This window comes from Neodiprion virginianus, chromosome 3, assembly GCF_021901495.1.
Source record: "Neodiprion virginianus isolate iyNeoVirg1 chromosome 3, iyNeoVirg1.1, whole genome shotgun sequence".
Taxonomy (NCBI): domain Eukaryota; kingdom Metazoa; phylum Arthropoda; class Insecta; order Hymenoptera; family Diprionidae; genus Neodiprion; species Neodiprion virginianus.
In genome coordinates this window covers 22,055,871-22,072,640 of record NC_060879.1, presented here as the reverse complement: position 1 = coordinate 22,072,640, position 16,770 = coordinate 22,055,871, and the positions used below count along the sequence as shown (strand labels likewise).

The following is a 16,770-nucleotide window of genomic DNA, read 5'->3' as shown; positions in this document are numbered from 1 at the left end:
AAGTCCTACCAATAATCTCTGTAGTATCCTCCCGTTCCGTAGTCTCGCATGATTCGCAGGCTGTACGCACATTGATCCCTATTGTATAATAGAGATCAGTGTAGTCGTGACGCTGCTGCAGTCGGTCATAACCATAATCAATGTAACTTGAACTTTATTTTAATGAGCGCCGTGGCCTGATTCTCATTCTCTTTTCACCAGTGAAAACTGACAAACGTGATATAGACCAGCAGGAAGCAGCTTTAAACCTGCTCTGAACGGAAAATCCTCTTTTAGTCGGTGAAGCTTGCATGCATACGTGCATGTATAAGCAATCTAATTTTCAGAAACAGTGGAACCACTGATATATAGTGTAGTTATATATCAGTGAGTGAAACACGGGGATGGCGCCGCCACGAGCCTGCGGTTTCGTGATATTTCGTAGGTTTTTCGGACAAGTTGAGTATTTATTGATGCAGACATCGTACGGAATTCATCACTGGACTCCCCCGAAAGGTTGTTTGATATTATATTCATGAAAAGATTTGGAATAAGCGTTTGTTCCTAATCTGTTAATTTTTATTCATGACAATTGACAATTGCAGGTCACGTGGATCCTGGTGAAACAGATTTACAAACCGCCTTGCGTGAGACCGAAGAAGAGGCTGGTTTGTCGCGCGAGGATTTGAAAATATTTGACAACGCTAGACAAGAGCTTGTTTACAACGTTAATGATAAACCAAAAACAGTTATTTATTGGCTTGCCGAGCTGATAAACAGAAACAAGGACGCCAGACTATCGTCCGAGCATCAGGAATTCCGATGGCTTTGTCTCCAAGATGCGTGTCGATTGGCGGGATACGAAGAAATGCAAAACACCCTGAAATACTTTGACAGATATATCGTAGAGAATGAACTGTAATAATTAACATATAAAAATAAATAATTTTTTCCGCATTATTTTGCTTTCGATATTCATGCATACTGTAGTTAACATTTCGACGGACAGAATGGTCAGCTTTAAATCTTTATACACATTTTATTTTTCTTTCCTCAAAAACCACGAGTTATATTACAAGTTGTAATCGTGGAAAATTTGGTTATTTAAATACTTCACTTTTCTTCTGCTCAATTTTTATATCGTACATCATTGTTGGTACATACAGTATTCAAATAGGGTATACTTATAAATTGCATGAGATACACTATATTGAGAATGATTCTTTTATTGACAAATATTATTCTGCTAGTGAAGCTAGAGGTGCATGTTTTCCTTTCTTTTATTACTTAATTAAGCGATACAGTAAACAAATATGGTAAACATATTCTTATCTAATTTACGTGTTTACATACATTTTATGTACGCGATAATAATTATATATCATTTGTTTGTATAAATATAAATCACATCTTCAGTGTTTTTATAATAAATAATAAATAATAATAACAGTAAGAAAAATAATATTTAAACCGTAGCTGCATATCAACATTACTTAATGTTTTTAACTTGAACTTTATTTTGTGGCTCCTCTTTATAAGTCAAGCACTCAATAACAGCATATCTATTACTATTTTTTATACGAAAACTATAAGAGACTCATCTTTACCGTAATGCTTAATTTATTCAATTTGATTATTGTCAGGCGACGATTCAAGGGTCTGATTGCTTCTTCATATTGATAGGTAAATTAAGCTTTTAATTATTTATCTTTCGTGTCTCCTACGAGTAATAAACTGTGCAGATTAAACATATACCCACTAAGCATGCTCTTCTGTGTTAGAGAAATTAAAATTACGATAATCATACACAGGTATTAAATACGAGTTATACTCCAATTCGATGATTAATAATATTTACTCTGCTGTTATTTGTACATACATACACCTATAACAATAAACTGTGAATTTAACGTAATTAAACATGTGTGTAAACGAAGTTAATAAATATATGTATGCATACAAGTATACTGTATGTGTATTGTATTTGTTTCTGTATCTAAAAAACAATAATTAGAAAAAAATTTAAAAAAACTTAAATCTTCAACCCAATGACTAGTGAATAGTAATATTCTGTAAATGACTAGAGTTGAAAACTACTTTTACATATGAATATGTCTCTCTGCTCAAAGAGAAAAAACACATTAATTATGTCTTGTATATTGACATTGCCTATTGAAAAATACTTCACGAAAGACCTGAATATGATCATCAAACAACTTCGGAAGAGTCGTTTATAGTCAATTCTCAAATAATTATTGTTCCCCTTATCATCATCTCAGAGAAGAAAGTGCCACGAATTTCGACTGAGAGATGCTATTACTAGGGTGAATAGTGATCAGCGTGCCGATGTCTTCTGCGGAATACAAAAGCAAATATAGACCTGAGACGCCACCAGCGACTGTGCTTTCGACTCGCTCCTTGCGGCCTTTCTTTAGCACGAATTTGTCTAACTAGCGAGTGAAAAGCATCATCCACAAAGTGCCTAAGAGCTGCAGATGTCTCATAGAAAGGACATCCCAACTGCCTAGCAAGTGCTTTACCCTCCTCAGTAGTCACCTAGAAAGTAGAGCAAGAATCTGTCTCAACAATTCACTTTCTGATTTAAATAACGTTATTTCAGTATCACCGAAGAAAGTTGTTGACTGAAAAGCGAACAAATCTCACTTTGCGCTGGTGCTGCAAGTCAAATTTATTGCCCACTAGTACCAGAGGAATGTCTTCCTGGGCTCTAACACGGGAGATTAGTTTACGATACTCGATCGCCTCCTGGAAGCTGTGTCGGTCTGTAACTGAGTAGCAGATCATAAAACCTTCGCCGCACCTCATATACTGATCTCTCATAGCGGTGAATTCAACCTAAGAGGAGAGAAGGTGGTGCAATGAGTAATGGACATTTGTCATTAGATGAAAATCTACTTCGTAGCGAAGTAGGTGGAGGACTCACCTGCCCAGCTGTGTCCAGGATATCCAGTAAAGCGGCTTCTCCGTCAATGACTGCTTGCTGCTGGTACGAATCCTCTGAAAACATTAACATGAAACGATCCTTGCTACGCCAACGACTTGGGTACTTATAGCTCACCTATAGTGGGATCGTGATAGTCGAGGAAACTGTGGCTAACAAACTGCAGAGTAACAGCTGAAACGAAAAACCAGTAGTATTAATGGTCACGCAAGTTTAGCCTCTCGTATCGATCGACGTCTTACCTGATTTCCCAACGCCGCCATCTCCCAGTACAACAATTTTATAAACCCTGAGACCACCTCTGGTGGTCGGTTGAGTGGGTATGGGAATGCTGTTGATTAGAGGGGCGACGACGAAGTTGTCATCGGCCGAGGGTGGCTCATTGACAGACATAGCGATGGGGTCGTTAGGTCGGCTCAGAATGAGTCTGAGCCCGCGTTATTCTGTTATCATAACCCGGTTCTCGGCTCAGAGACCCGGTGTTCACATACTAGAATGGTATTAACTGGACGAAAAGCAGGTGGATGATCGGGGATAGCTGGTGACGTTTCGCGGATTACGCAGCTGTGATCGATTTCCAATCGCCTCTCGTGCATATTTGGTTACGAGGGTAATCATTCGGCCACCGTGGGCCGACCGCTATAACGTTCGATTGATATTTAACATCGATTAAACCTTCACCGAACACACTCGACCGCGTTTAATACGGATGTACTAAAAATCATACTCCGACAGCCGCTCTCGACGACCCTGAAATCATTACGCACGCGTAGCGTCGACCCGAAAACCGCCATCTTGTACACAAATGTCACTTTTACGATCGCGTGTATACATTTCACATTTCACGAATGCGTGATTGCATACATACACATAGGTATGTATGCCTTTAAATCACGACAGATGTGCGTGCTGGCTGTTTGATCGCCTGGGCTAAGATAAATTCGACTGATGAGCGTCGTTTCAACGTAAACGGAAATATTTACCTCAGGAATGTGGATTATATGGTGTAGATTTCAAGCATATCTCACGCAAACGAAAAAAAGAGACAGATTTTTTGGATAGCCACTAATCCGAATTTTACAAGAAAACTGATTGCATAATAAGAATATTAATATGAATTAATCTTTGTATTGTTGTGATTAATTGCATTTAACAATTGAATCGTAACAGTATAAAACAGGGTATATTCAAGTGAAGAACCAAGAATTAGGAAGAGTGAAATGTAATGTTGAAAACTTAAAAACATAATATAATAACATGTAATAACAAGAATGAAATACTAATACTATTATTATACATACCTACGTATTTAGTCGCTTTCTTGTTTTTGAATCCGATTTTACGATTAATCAGAGAAATTCGGACACCTGCGTAGTTTGAGCTTAGGATTTTTTGTAGATTATCGTATTGGTTAGTGAAATATTATACTTTTTCGTATATTATAGCTGTTTATTATAAATGATTATAGAACGGTTCGCATTTACACGATCGTTTTTCTTATATGAAAGCTTGAAATGGATATATAATGTGTTGTAGAATATCGTAGAATTCTTGCTGTAGAGAAATAAATTTTAGTTATTTCGTGAAATCCACCTGTCAGTTCAACAAATGAATGAATAATGAAAAGATTAACATTTGTTATTTCTCTATATCAGAATTTTCACAATATATATTTTACAATAAATTATATCCATTTGAACTATACGAATAACGATCACGTAAATGCGAGCCATACCATAATTTTCTATAATACGAAAAATTACGATTAACTACGAATATCAAGTGCTAAAACTAAAAGAAAATTGTACCATTTTACGATAATCTGCGAAAGATTACAATATTTTATAAAAAAGTACAATAATCTACGGAATACTGTGATTTTCTACGAATATCAAGACCAAAAAGCTTAGAAAATTAACGAAAATTACGAAAAATAAACGACAACGAGTTAGAGCAGATTAAAGAAATCTACGAAAATCTATGAAAAAGTACATACAATGATCTACAAAAGAATTCTACGCCAAAACTACGCACGCGTTCGAATTTCTGTACTAAATCGTAAAAATTTTCGTCAACATCGTAAAATGAAATTCGTAGTTTAGCGTGGAAATTATTTTCATCCCTATTCGATCCTAATTTATAAATTTAAATTCACATGGGAGGAAATTTTGAAAATTAAAAAAATGACATCAACAAAACTAATTAATCTGAAACCTTCCGTGTGTATCATACTACTTTGCAAAGCTTAGTCAACAAATCAGAATTCTTCGATGGTGGGAAATGTGAAAAGTGAAAAAATGTAATACGCTCCTAGGTCTTCAGGCTTCTCGCTGTTTCCTGTGTAAAATGAAAAATGTTACCAGGCTTGGATTTGTATCAAGATGGCTGCCACCAGTTGTCAATTGTTGATCGGTCAACGAGTAGAATAATTGTCAGTAAATCTGAAAAACTTTTAATCCTGATCTATAATACGTTATCGATTACCCAGAACGAAAGATAAATGTGCAAGTATTTTTTCATGTAAAGGAAAGGAGGAAAGGTTAGGTTAGATTGTACTATTGTCACGTGCAGTACTTTGCCCCGTTTGACAGCTCATCCTGTTATCTCACGATCCCTGTGATTGTCGTTAATCAAATGGTGTTTGAACAATGGATACTGTGGGCGGTATTCCAGTTGAGTGTCTAACGGGTGAATTGGCAGGTGTTTGGTCAGGTTGGCGTATACTGGGGGACCGTGAGATAGTCAGAGAAGCATCGGCAAAAGGGACGCACATTAATTTGGCCATAAAATGTCTTGCGACAAGGAGAAACTGCCCACTTACAGAGGCAGAAGCTTATTTTTATCGCGAAGTCGACGTTTGGGTAAAGGAGCTGCTTGACAAACAGCAAGTCTTCAGAGCCACCCACATACTAAAAAATGCGGTGAGCTTTAGTTCTCTCTCATCTATCTTTGATCAAGCTGATCATTTTCTCACTATCATTCTTATTCTTTAATACTACAGGGAAAAAATCCCAAGGAATACATCAACGTCATTTGCATCAATAGCAGAGATCAGAAACTGCGCGATTACTTGGTACAACATTTGAGGAAAATAGACGGGCTCCAGGCATCAGAATTAAAAGCGTGGCAGCTTTTTAACATCATGAATGACTATAAGGCCAAATATTTGTACGTGTGATTTAAAAGAAAATTGGCTCAAAAATTCTCCTTTTACTAACTCTACTTGTTGCATAAATGCAAAAGCTTTGAGTCAACTTATTTTATCAAATATACCATGATTTACATTAGGAAAGTTAGTTTTTTCTAATTCTAGCGTGGAAGATGATCCTATAACCAATAAGTCAATTGAAGAGATTATCCAGATGCCAGAAGATTTGAAGATAATCATATGTACGGATTTATACTTTCATACATTCCAAGGAGAATTGGTAGAGTATTTGTCGAGCCAAATTGTTTGGGATTATCTATTAATGAGGAATAAAGTTGACCTGATTTTATTTTGGATTGACATCAACTATGGAGTCCATCAATTGAATCCTTCATCTAAAGACAAAGAGCTGTATGAAGCACTGAAGCATTTGAAAATTACTGACAACGTGATAGACTCCACTCAGCAGTCAAGCGCTGCCAGTATCACCAAAGAAGTAGTCCTAGATTACTTGGGCAGGTATGTAAAACGTGTCTGCAGACTTTGTTGTCTGTCTAACATGCAATTTCCAAATTTCAGGTATGGGGTTTTCACATCCAATGAAGCTGTAAGTGTTAAACACGTGCTGACTAGATTATTAAACAATAAAATAGTTCCAGCAAAATTCGAGAAGATACTCAGTCAGCCTAGCTGTAATATACAAAACAGGAATCTGCTGTCCAAGTTGAATATTGGACTCTATTCAAAATCTTATTTGGAGGAGGACCATATGCTTGATGTTGACAAAAAAATACAGAGGTTTACCATTGCCCTGGAACGTGTTGCATCTAGCTCTGCGAGTATTGAAGAGTTTGAGGGATGCATTTTGGCGACGATTGATTACATTTCTGACGACGCAGTTAACTATCTTGAGACAAATCCTTTGGTTTTTTTGAGTCTGATATTTTTACTGTATCGAAAGAAAACTGCACAGTTTGTTGAGAGTGACAGAGCTCCCCATCGAATTCTGGGTGATACTGTTATGAATAACGAAGGTGTTCAGTTCGGTAGTACTCTCATGGTTCCTAGAGACGTTGTGAACAGCATTTTGCACCGCTTTCCACACTTTGAAAGAGCCATTCTGGGGAAAACTGTTGCACGAGATTCAAACATGTACCAGCTTTTGAACGGTTTCAAGAACTTTAATGCCTCGCGAAGCTTTCTGTGGCGCCAAAGAACTAACCAAATGCCCACGTTTTATAATGAGTACCTGGTCAAAAGATACGGACATAAAGAGAAGCTGACTTATATTAATTATCTGAAACAAGGAAGACCGAACATGGCTGTGCGACTTTTTGTCTATGACCAAAAGAAATTTCACCATGACATATCTTCAAAAATGTGAGATTACCCTTATTCTATAGTATTTCAATATTTATTTTTCTTATTTCAAACCAATATTCCTACGAATGATTTTGAATGTCGATGAATTAACTCCTTTAGGAAATGTCAGGCATCAACCGAAGCTCACATTCTTGCTCTGCGGAATATTACCTTACCAGAAATTACCTCAGCTTGCGTTTCATTCATTGAAGCAATCGGCGTCGATTCGGAGACTCTAAGGCTGCATCTCACTGTTGCTAAACGCATTCAGGATCAACTGGAAATTTCTGCTGGTAAATTCTAACAAGTCTTATTACTGGTGTGATTTCAGCAATTACTCTACTTTCTGAATATCTTGACTTATTTATGAACCACTAGGTGAACTATTAGAGTCAGTTGTCTACAAGAATGCATCAGACTTGAAAACTTTATCATCACATCTGGAACATTGCTTCAAGCAGCATCTAAAAGAAACTATTGAAGAAAATCCGTGTGAACTGATTACTGCCATCAAGGATTGGGACTTGAACATTAAGTTTGCTCAAACTCATAAAACTTTGCTGCCAGAATCATTTCTTGAATATTTAGTCCAGCGAGAGTTATGCTTCGAATTTCTTCTTGTTGGACAGATATTTGATTACCCCATAGATCAGGTATTCATGTTCCATTTGTTACTATACCCTACCATAAAATGCTATCAAAAATATCTGTGTCTTTTCGAAACTGTCTTTCAGATGTTAAGACTCGTCAAAAAGTTAGCAAACCCTAGCATCAAGGGTCACCTGCTGGCATGTCTCGATAACCCAAATCTGTGCAGTGGAGACTCAATCAATTTTGTGGATCGTCAGTTGAAAAGTCGTGATTCAAGGCAATTCTTGTACTCAAAAATTGGTCTGAGAAATTGCGTGAGTATATTTTCTATTTTTTTCCAAAGTGCCATACATTTTAAATTCACAGTATTTTTTCCATTCAATTAATTTATCGCAGAGTTCTGGCAGCGGAAGTCCAACAGAGTCTGGATCTCATGCTCCTGGGAATTCGATGGAAAGCTTCATGTGCTTGTCCCACGATGATCTGTGGATGGCAATTCTCAAGTGTCACTATAGTCAAGATCCACCTGGATCATTGGTGCAGACAGCACACTGCCATGGAGCACCGTTTTTGGTTGTTCTGGCAACTTGTTACGAGGTGATAATCTTGCAGATTGTATTCGAAGTGATCTTTAAATAGTCATACAAAGAATTTACAACTTTCCAATCACAGCCATCAGCGATTCCAGCATATTGGTGTTCCTGGCTTGTAATATCAACTAACGACCGCTCAATCATTACCGATTACAAAGATTGCCTGGATCGCCAAATTTGGCCTGCCGATAGGGTGCTGAAGTTGTTGACACGGCTAGTTGCTGCTGGTTACACCAAAACTATCACCAAAAGCTTACAAATATTCATGCCGGTGAGCTAAAGTGCCTATTCGATTTCTTTTGTCTTGAAATTGATTGCTCACTACAGGAAATTTTGTATTTATTCTGAAAAGGAAAATCCACTGCGTCTCTTCGCTGAGTTTTTGACGCAATGCGTTAATCTAGGGGACTTTGAATCTGGTCAGGAAAAGCTGCATACGTTCAAAACTGCTTGCTCTGGTCTTGTGAGCAACATGAACATCAGTTGGATGGACTCAGATCCATCCTACTTGAAGAATTCATACTGGATAATTCTTGCTAGTATTAAATGTGCAACGATCGCTCTGGGTTATAGTTTTTCCAGCACTGTTTCGCAGATGGAGTTTATCAAGGTGCTGTGCTCGTCTAACTTCAGTGCTGACCTGCCAGGTGAGAAGCAACTCATCGAATTCGTGTATTAGAAAAAGAAATAAACCTCGTATTGCAACTCGATTTGATTAATCAAAGAGGTATATACGAGTACACTGCTGAAAAAATAGATAAAGTTTGGTAATGTACAGCGACAAGAAATTATTCAATTGGATTAAGGTTTGTTTTATTCATAAGTATGTACATTGACTTTCATTCACGTATTTTTTTTTTTGATTAGACTGAACTAAGAGAAAGCAAGATTAATTATTTGAGAGAATATATACCTGTGCAACGAATTATTTAATTCGATTCAGGTTTATTTTATCCAAGTATGTGTAGATCGAGCTTTATTCACATCTTTTCTTTATTAAAATCATTTAATAAGAATCATTTTCATTTACAACAACGTTCCATTTTAGTCGGTGACATGTTTTTGCAGTGCCCACAATAGCTCGAAAACGGCTCGACTGATTCACTTCAAATTTAAAAATAGAATTCTGAGACAGTTTATCATTTTTGTCATGATCCAATTTTTTGTTTTAACATAATGGAGACCGTTTGAAGTTTAAATTTGAATCTCATTCAAAATTTATAACTCTTATACTTGATTGACATAAAACATATGACGATTATACAAAAAGCGGTATCGTAGCAAAGACGATAATCTATCCAAGAATACTGGTTCCAAATTTGGAGTAAATCAGTTGAGTCGTTTTTGAGCTGACGTGGGCAACGCAAAATATGTCAGTGAGTAAAATGGTTGACGTTATCAATAACAAAGCATCCTACATACTCATTCTAATAGATAATATATGCAAATAAGGTTCAAGCTATGTACTTTTTGATGAAACAAACTTCTATCGAATTGAATAATTCAATGCAGAAATATATATTTCCCAAATTCACTGACTTTTTCAGCCATCTACTCAGATATGTCCCTTAATAAGTAAATTAATTTTATCCCAGATGCTCCAGACTTTGGACAGCTGTTCACGATCATGGAGATTCTTAAGGATACTGAAGTTAGCTTGAACTTTACATACCTATCTTCTTTCGACGATCCGAACTTGCTTGAAAAGGAGATACAAAGGTGCTTAGCTCAGTTAGCACAGAGCGACAATTACAAAGTTGCTCTGCGACTTTGCAATGCATTGAATATTAATTGTTCGGACGTAATAATAGCCGAAGTAAGGATAAGTTACTCATTTATAAGTTTACCTACATTTTTTGCTCTGTTTATTCTCATCCACAACTACTTTTGCACATGTATGTTATTTTTCAGTGGCGGAAGGAATTTGAAAAGACTCTCGTCGAGGATGGACAGTTGGTAACAAAGTGCTGGATCAATTGTTCCAAGGACTTTGAAAAGTACCATGTCAGTTATGAAACAGCTGCTCAATTTTATGTCGAATTTGCCGAGAAAGTTGTTTCACACAAAGAACGGTAAGTGTTAACAAAGTTTGAAGAGTTGCAATTTTCTTTGTCATATTAAGTGTGTTTGATAAAAGAATTATGCTACTGACAATCAGTACAAAAATCTTGTGACTTCTGTCAATATAAATAAAATTTATCGAATTAAAATTTATATTTTGTACAGATTTGAGATACTAAAGCTGGCACATGAAATTCTGCAAGGAACTTCTGTAAATCCGAATATCAAACATGGCGTAGAAATGGCGATGTGGAAGTCCTGCATTCTGGCTGATCCTGACACCATCGATTTCAACAATGCGCCAATTTCACTGAATAAGTTGAAAACTGAACTCATGTCTGGCCTGTCGGAACTTCAAGTCTGTTGTGAACTGACAGAGCCTGGTGAAAAGCTAGCTGCGGAAAAATTGCTCGAGCGATTTCTTGATACTGGACATTTGGGTACAGCCCTAAGAATAGCGAAGATTTTTAACTATAAACATAGGGTACGTTAACTTGTAAGAGTTTAATTAAGAGTTTGCTACAGCACAACTAATAAAGAGAAGGTTTTATCGTGTAGGATTTACAAATTTTGATGCTGTGTCTCAGCTTAGCCGAAGGAGAGGTCAGTCCCTATGAGTTAACAGCACAGCAACGATTGTTGCTATCGACAAAACCGAAACTCAAGAACCAGTGGCAAGTTGCGTACAGCGGCAAAGGATTTCCCAAAGTTTCATCAATGAGTTCACGTAATTGGATCTTTCTGCAAAAACTCTGTTTTTCACTTTTATATTTTCAATTCCTCTAATGTCCATTCCTAATTTACAGAGAGCCAAAAGTTTTCGGAAGACGAGACTGGCGATATATCGATGGAGGTTGCATTAGATGCGGCGAATTCTACCCCAGAAAAGCTGGTCAAGATAGACTGCATATTTCAGCTTGAAAGATTCACTGAAATTCTCTCCCATGGTATTGCTGCTGGAAGAAAAGTTCTGTTATGCTACAGACTGGCGACTCATCTGGGAAAAAGTTATCAGAATCTTTTAACTTTGACTGACCCAATTGCATTTCTTGAGGAAATAGTCGCTGGTGAATGTGATTACAAGCTCGAAGTGATTAAGGATGTTGTGGCTGCTTATAACATCAACAATCATCAGTTAGCCGAGTTTTTATCTGAAAAAATTGAGAGCTCGATTGTCAGACACATTGAAGGTGTTTATTTCTGTTTTTCTCGAAAGTACTGTGCTTGATTCGAAAACTTCCTACTCACTCAATCAGTAATAAATTAATTTTGCAGGAGGCCACATCGACCAGCCGATGACCATGTGGGGATACACTTTGGATGGGAATTTCCACATAATCACAGAATTATGCAGTGAGCCTTCCTTGCTCGGTTCAAAGCTGCTTCACACTACTACGAGGCTGCTGGGACGTTTTCATGGAGAGAATCGTGATGGTAAATTCGTGTATCCCTCATTAAGCAGATATGTACCAGCACACGGATAAGAAAGTCGGTAAATTTTGGGAATTTATGTTTCAACAACGAATTGTTCAATTCAATTGATGTTTAGTTTATAAAAAAGTATGTAGACGAAGCTTTACTGGCATTTTTTTTTTTCAATTAAAATAAACTAATAGGTGGCATTTTTATTGAGCATAACGTCAACCGTTTTGCTCGATGACATGTTTTACAGTGTACACGATATCTCAAAAACCACTCAACTGATGTACTTGAAATCCGAAGACAGTATTCCTCCATAGTTAGTTCACCCTGATTAGCACGATCCTACGTTTTTTAATTTGTCGTATTTTATTGTTAATGAATCCTCAGTAATATCTTGATGATTTATTTGTATAGCCAGTACCCTCAGAGTGATCGTTGAGCTTCTCATAAAGTCTCATGATTGTTTTACCGCGGCCTGCAACATGGAGGGAATAGCATCGATCCTGAGGAAATCTCAGCAGTTAGCTAACTCCCTTCAAAATCTTAAGCAATGGGGATTGTTGGTAAATTATGATAAGAAATTTGATCAACAAATATAAGAATATCTATAACGGAAAATTGTTTTATGCACCTGTTCCTTTGCAGGTACGGCTATTGACAGGTGTTGGTCGCTTTACTGAGATGAACTACATCCTGCAGATAATAAAAGAAAATGAGCAGTTTGAGTTCTTGTTGACTGGAAGAGGTCTTGAGAAAGTATGAAGATCTTTTGTTTTCAAATGTGAATTGGTAGTGGGTTTACTGTGATGAATGACAACCTACGTCTTAAGATTGGCGCAAATGACCGCAATTCTTTAGTCAAGTTTGCGAGTTCAGTCTAGGCAACAAAAACGAACTATGCATATCCAAGCGGAGTGTATTTAAAAATATTTTGATTATTATTTCGTAGATTCCGGGACTAAAAACGGCTCTTTTAGATTTCTTGAAGCGAAATTGCCCGGATAACGAGGATCTGTTTAAACTTGTTGCGCACCACTTTTGTCTCTACTCCGAAATTGCCTCAATATGGGAGCAAGAAGCAAAGGAAGCGATTAAGAAGGTCCTGATAAATGCAAGGATCGAATGTAGAAATGAGGGAAATCTCAACCCCGGAGATATTAGACTAAGAAAAAACGACATAACGGAGAAACAGCTGCATCTTGCAATGATCAATTACACCCATGCGACAGAATACTATTTGCAGGTAATGTGTAATATATTTCGTATTCAAATACGGTTGAATAAGGGACAAGAAATTGGACGGTATAATTCGAACAAATTTACCGCACATTTAAAACGTGATGAATTGAATTAATAGATTTATAATATTTTCCCTCAAAATATATTACTCACCCATGTGGATAAGTTTATATACAATCGTTTGCAAACGTGACAACATGCAAATTTAAACACAAAGTAAAAAGACAAGAGCTCCAAATTATTTTATGCCTGAAGATTACCCATTTATAAGGATTTTTTGATATTGTACATACATGGAAATGGAACAAATTGTTGAATAGCCAATTGAAAAAAATGAAACGAAATAGTAAATGTTGGCAGATGTTATGATTTCGGTGATAGTATATTCCAACTTCTTTCTCTTTTATATTGATGGATTCTGGCAAAACTTGTTTTAGTTTAGCAGATTTATTGTTCTCAGGATCAGCGTAAGTATGAGAACCCGCTATTCGACATCAAACGGCGATTATATTCAGGGTTTCAAACCCACCAAGTAAGTATGCCGGTTTTTTAAACTACTCAGATTTCACGAATTAGCGAGTGCTATTAATATGTTATATAACGAAGTGAGCTAAGTTCCTGTAATCCTTTGGCGTTTTCCGATTACTGTAATCAGTGCACGCCGAGTGCAGTGAGTGAGAAAACGCGTTCTCTCTCCTGGAATCTACATCAGTTCCGCTTTATTTAGCAGGACAGTAAGCTTTCGCTTGCGTACCAGTGTTGTCATCTTGCTGAGTTGGTGGCACTCCAAATATCCTTTCTTAACTCTGTGCATCAGAATCAACAAGTTCTTTGCGTCCTGAATTTGGGGAGCGCTGACATTGACAGGATGATCTGTAACGATTTAAATTTTTCACAAGCTAACATTCTTATTCGCGCCTATAATCATCCAGTTGACTGGGGAAGCGTACTGTATGCTCAGTGCATCACACGAACCAACGCAAAGTATCTAAAAGACTTTATGACAATCAACGAGCTCACCACCGCCATTGTCAAAGATTCTGTTAAAAGGTGAACACGGTTTATATCATTGTACAAGACACGGTATAAGTCAAAACTTCAGTGCAAATTATTGTTTCATATTGATTTATTGAACAATTAACATATTAATGGGGTTGTATATTATATTAACAATTTGCATTCTGTGAAATGTCGTTAATTTTGAACATTTGATATAACTTTTTCTTTTTGTGTATCTTGAAATTTTTTGATTTTCGCTTTAGATAAGTACTGTCCAATTACATGCACATTATTTGTCTTCCCAATAGGTATCAGTTGGAGAAACATATAACCAAGGAAATGGTAGAGAACATGCAACAGCTGATATCAAGGTTGAAAGACGTGAAGTGCAAATATACTCTGGCTAGTCAGCTGGGATTTAAAAATGTGATAGAAACTATACTGGGAGATGCCGCGGTCAGTGCTTATCTGAAAGATACAGTATGGAGGAAGGGATATACGAGCACAGCCTTTGAGTAGAATCGCTTTTCTTCCAGGCTAATCCTAAAATTTTAAACTTTGACTGAGTGTAATCATTTTATAACATAACAGACAATATTTATCATTTTGTTTTTACCAGTATCTGATCAGTTAGGCCACTTACCATTAAATAATGTCATAAGAAAAATAAAAAGTTACTTGTTTCTCTAGCATTTTAGTCAATGACGAAGTATATATGAACGATATTTAAGTGTAAGATAAAGTTGAATAAAGCAAGTTTTATTACAATTTCCAACATTTATGATTTCATAAATACGGGTGGTTTCCGCTGTTGGTTTGGATGCCAAGATAAGCCATGAATAAAAGACGGATAGGCGGTGAAGAGAATTAAATGAAATTTTATGACTTAATGCGCTGATGGCTTCAACTGCATATAAGTAATTGGATTAAGTCATAAACTATTTACGGAATTGAATAGCTCCCAGCATTTTCTTCAACTCTCCACCAAACGTTTATCATACGATACAAACACAGTTATCGGTTATTTTCTACACGTAGATAGGTACAGTTGATGAAAAAAACGACTGTGCAGAACAACAACACGACTTAGAATTAATTTCAAGCACAGCAAACTTGTTCAAGAATTTAGTAACACAAACTTTGATTCGAGAACATTGTATAATATCTCCGTGCCATTTTTTAATTTCTGTGTCAAATGAGAATGTATTGAATTATTTTTATTCCGAATCGTGTATATAATGGGGTTGTTAAACCCGTTTACGCGTTTGAGATACGTGGACTTCGATATTTGGATATATATGCGCCACGTTGAAATCGACTATTAAGATTTAGTTAACAACATTTCTCAAGGTTACGCCACTGCTGACTACGTTTGATTTTTGTACCAAGCGAGTTTCAGCTAACGATAAGCCAGCCTTTGAATTTCCTGTTTTTAAACTCATTCCGTTTTCAAATAAAAAATAAAAAAAAATGAAAAATAACTACAATAACAACAATGTCATTCTTATTCGTACTTTGGAAGCGCTATGTCAACTTCGTGATTAACGAGTTTTTACTTGTTGAAACTCCACCCCAGGTACCATAGTAAACGATAAGTAGACAAGTGCTGGGCTTTGGACTACCATATTTGACCTGCAGCTATAAATTACAGTTCTTTCCAATTCACGTTGGAATCATGACCAGCGATCGTAAAAACCTTATAATACTAAATTTAAATGTTGCAAATCTGACTTTATATTCGTGATCCGCGACCCAAAAAACCTGCTACGAATTTTCATTTGAATTCGTTGATTCATTCTCAAGACATCATCATTTTTATCTTATGTTTTAAAATTGCATTTAAATTATTCGAAAAACACTTGAATGATCAAAGCCAAAATCTAATCAATTTTAAGTTTAAAAAAGCGTGAGTTTAAACCAAGATCATTAAAATCTGCAACTCGTTTTCGACGTATCATCGGACAAAAATTGATCACAAAAAATGACCTATACACGATGGCGGTAATTCTGAGACTTCTAATTTTTGGGACATGTTGGTTTCAATAAATGAACGGAACGTCAAAAAATCGATTTATCTGAAATTTGTTCTTCTTGTGGTACGTATTAAGATGGAAAAGTTCACCAGGTTTGAACATTCTAGGACGTTCGCGAGAAATGCCAAATCCAAGTTTATTATTTCGACCTGATTCAGGTTTAAACGCGAATTGTTTTCGTATCGTTATCGGCATGAAAAAATTGTGAACATATAGGTATATGTATTATATGGAAAATTCTCACTTTTCCGAAGATGTCATTAATTTTTGGAAAACTTTTCGAAATCAACCACAAAAATACGTTTTTCGGTAAAAACAGCTTTTTTCATGCCCCATAAAAATTTATCTTACGTTTGAGTTTTTCATGTGAAAGCTGAGATT

The 16,770-nt window shown here is 36.4% G+C and overlaps 3 protein-coding genes across 7 annotated transcripts; 2 read left to right on the top strand and 1 right to left on the bottom strand.

Annotated features, from left to right (window-relative positions):
• Positions 1-65: 65 nt before the first annotated feature.
• Positions 66-936, top strand: LOC124301384 (bis(5'-nucleosyl)-tetraphosphatase [asymmetrical]). Its single transcript, XM_046756347.1, has 2 exons — positions 66-495; positions 585-936. The coding sequence occupies exons 1-2, from the start codon at positions 384-386 to the stop codon at positions 899-901; spliced, it is 429 nt and encodes a 142-aa protein (XP_046612303.1). The 5' UTR covers positions 66-383; the 3' UTR covers positions 902-936.
• Positions 937-1,409: 473 nt separating this feature from the next.
• Positions 1,410-3,753, bottom strand: LOC124301382 (GTP-binding protein Rit2). The gene is made up of 5 exons (XM_046756345.1): positions 3,184-3,753; positions 3,059-3,115; positions 2,924-2,997; positions 2,644-2,835; positions 1,410-2,535 (listed from the first exon to the last, which is right to left on the bottom strand). The coding sequence occupies exons 1-5, from the start codon at positions 3,332-3,334 to the stop codon at positions 2,299-2,301; spliced, it is 711 nt and encodes a 236-aa protein (XP_046612301.1). The 5' UTR covers positions 3,335-3,753; the 3' UTR covers positions 1,410-2,298.
• Positions 3,754-5,255: 1,502 nt separating this feature from the next.
• LOC124301372 (spatacsin) lies at positions 5,256-15,124 on the top strand. Of its 5 annotated transcripts, XM_046756308.1 has the most exons (23): positions 5,256-5,445; positions 5,533-5,862; positions 5,943-6,109; positions 6,255-6,608; positions 6,669-7,469; positions 7,572-7,744; positions 7,830-8,104; positions 8,186-8,356; positions 8,439-8,639; positions 8,715-8,906; positions 8,988-9,282; positions 10,231-10,451; positions 10,547-10,707; positions 10,862-11,180; positions 11,255-11,423; positions 11,503-11,886; positions 11,972-12,130; positions 12,533-12,681; positions 12,764-12,874; positions 13,068-13,361; positions 13,818-13,889; positions 14,085-14,407; positions 14,665-15,124. In XM_046756308.1, the coding sequence occupies exons 2-23, from the start codon at positions 5,590-5,592 to the stop codon at positions 14,873-14,875; spliced, it is 5,475 nt and encodes a 1,824-aa protein (XP_046612264.1). In that variant the 5' UTR covers positions 5,256-5,445; positions 5,533-5,589; the 3' UTR covers positions 14,876-15,124. The 5 variants fall into 5 exon arrangements, with proteins under 5 accessions (XP_046612264.1, XP_046612265.1, XP_046612268.1 ...); XM_046756309.1 differs by having other exon boundaries at positions 5,256-5,862; positions 14,088-14,407; XM_046756312.1 differs by lacking the exons at positions 5,256-5,445; positions 5,943-6,109 and having other exon boundaries at positions 5,769-5,862.
• The last annotated feature ends 1,646 nt before the right edge of the window (positions 15,125-16,770 follow it).

What these genes read in the sequence shown, in the direction of transcription:
- LOC124301384 (XM_046756347.1), top strand. Translation starts at nt 384, where the DNA reads ATGGCGCCGCCACGAGCCTGCGGTTTCGTGATATTTCGTAGGTTTTTC. An exon ending in TCACTGGACTCCCCCGAAAG is followed by an intron (nt 496 to 584) that starts GTTGTTTGATAT and finishes TGACAATTGCAG; the next exon opens with GTCACGTGGATCCTGGTGAA.
- LOC124301372 (XM_046756308.1), top strand. Translation starts at nt 5,590, where the DNA reads ATGGATACTGTGGGCGGTATTCCAGTTGAGTGTCTAACGGGTGAATTG. An exon ending in AGTTTCATCAATGAGTTCAC is followed by an intron (nt 11,424 to 11,502) that starts GTAATTGGATCT and finishes CCTAATTTACAG; the next exon opens with AGAGCCAAAAGTTTTCGGAA. An exon ending in CAGGGTTTCAAACCCACCAA is followed by an intron (nt 13,890 to 14,084) that starts GTAAGTATGCCG and finishes CGCTTTATTTAG; the next exon opens with CAGGACAGTAAGCTTTCGCT.
- LOC124301382 (XM_046756345.1), bottom strand. Translation starts at nt 3,334, where the DNA reads ATGTCTGTCAATGAGCCACCCTCGGCCGATGACAACTTCGTCGTCGCC. An exon ending in TGGCGGCGTTGGGAAATCAG is followed by an intron (nt 3,116 to 3,183) that starts GTAAGACGTCGA and finishes TTTTCGTTTCAG; the next exon opens with CTGTTACTCTGCAGTTTGTT. An exon ending in TCCTGGACACAGCTGGGCAG is followed by an intron (nt 2,836 to 2,923) that starts GTGAGTCCTCCA and finishes CTCTCCTCTTAG; the next exon opens with GTTGAATTCACCGCTATGAG.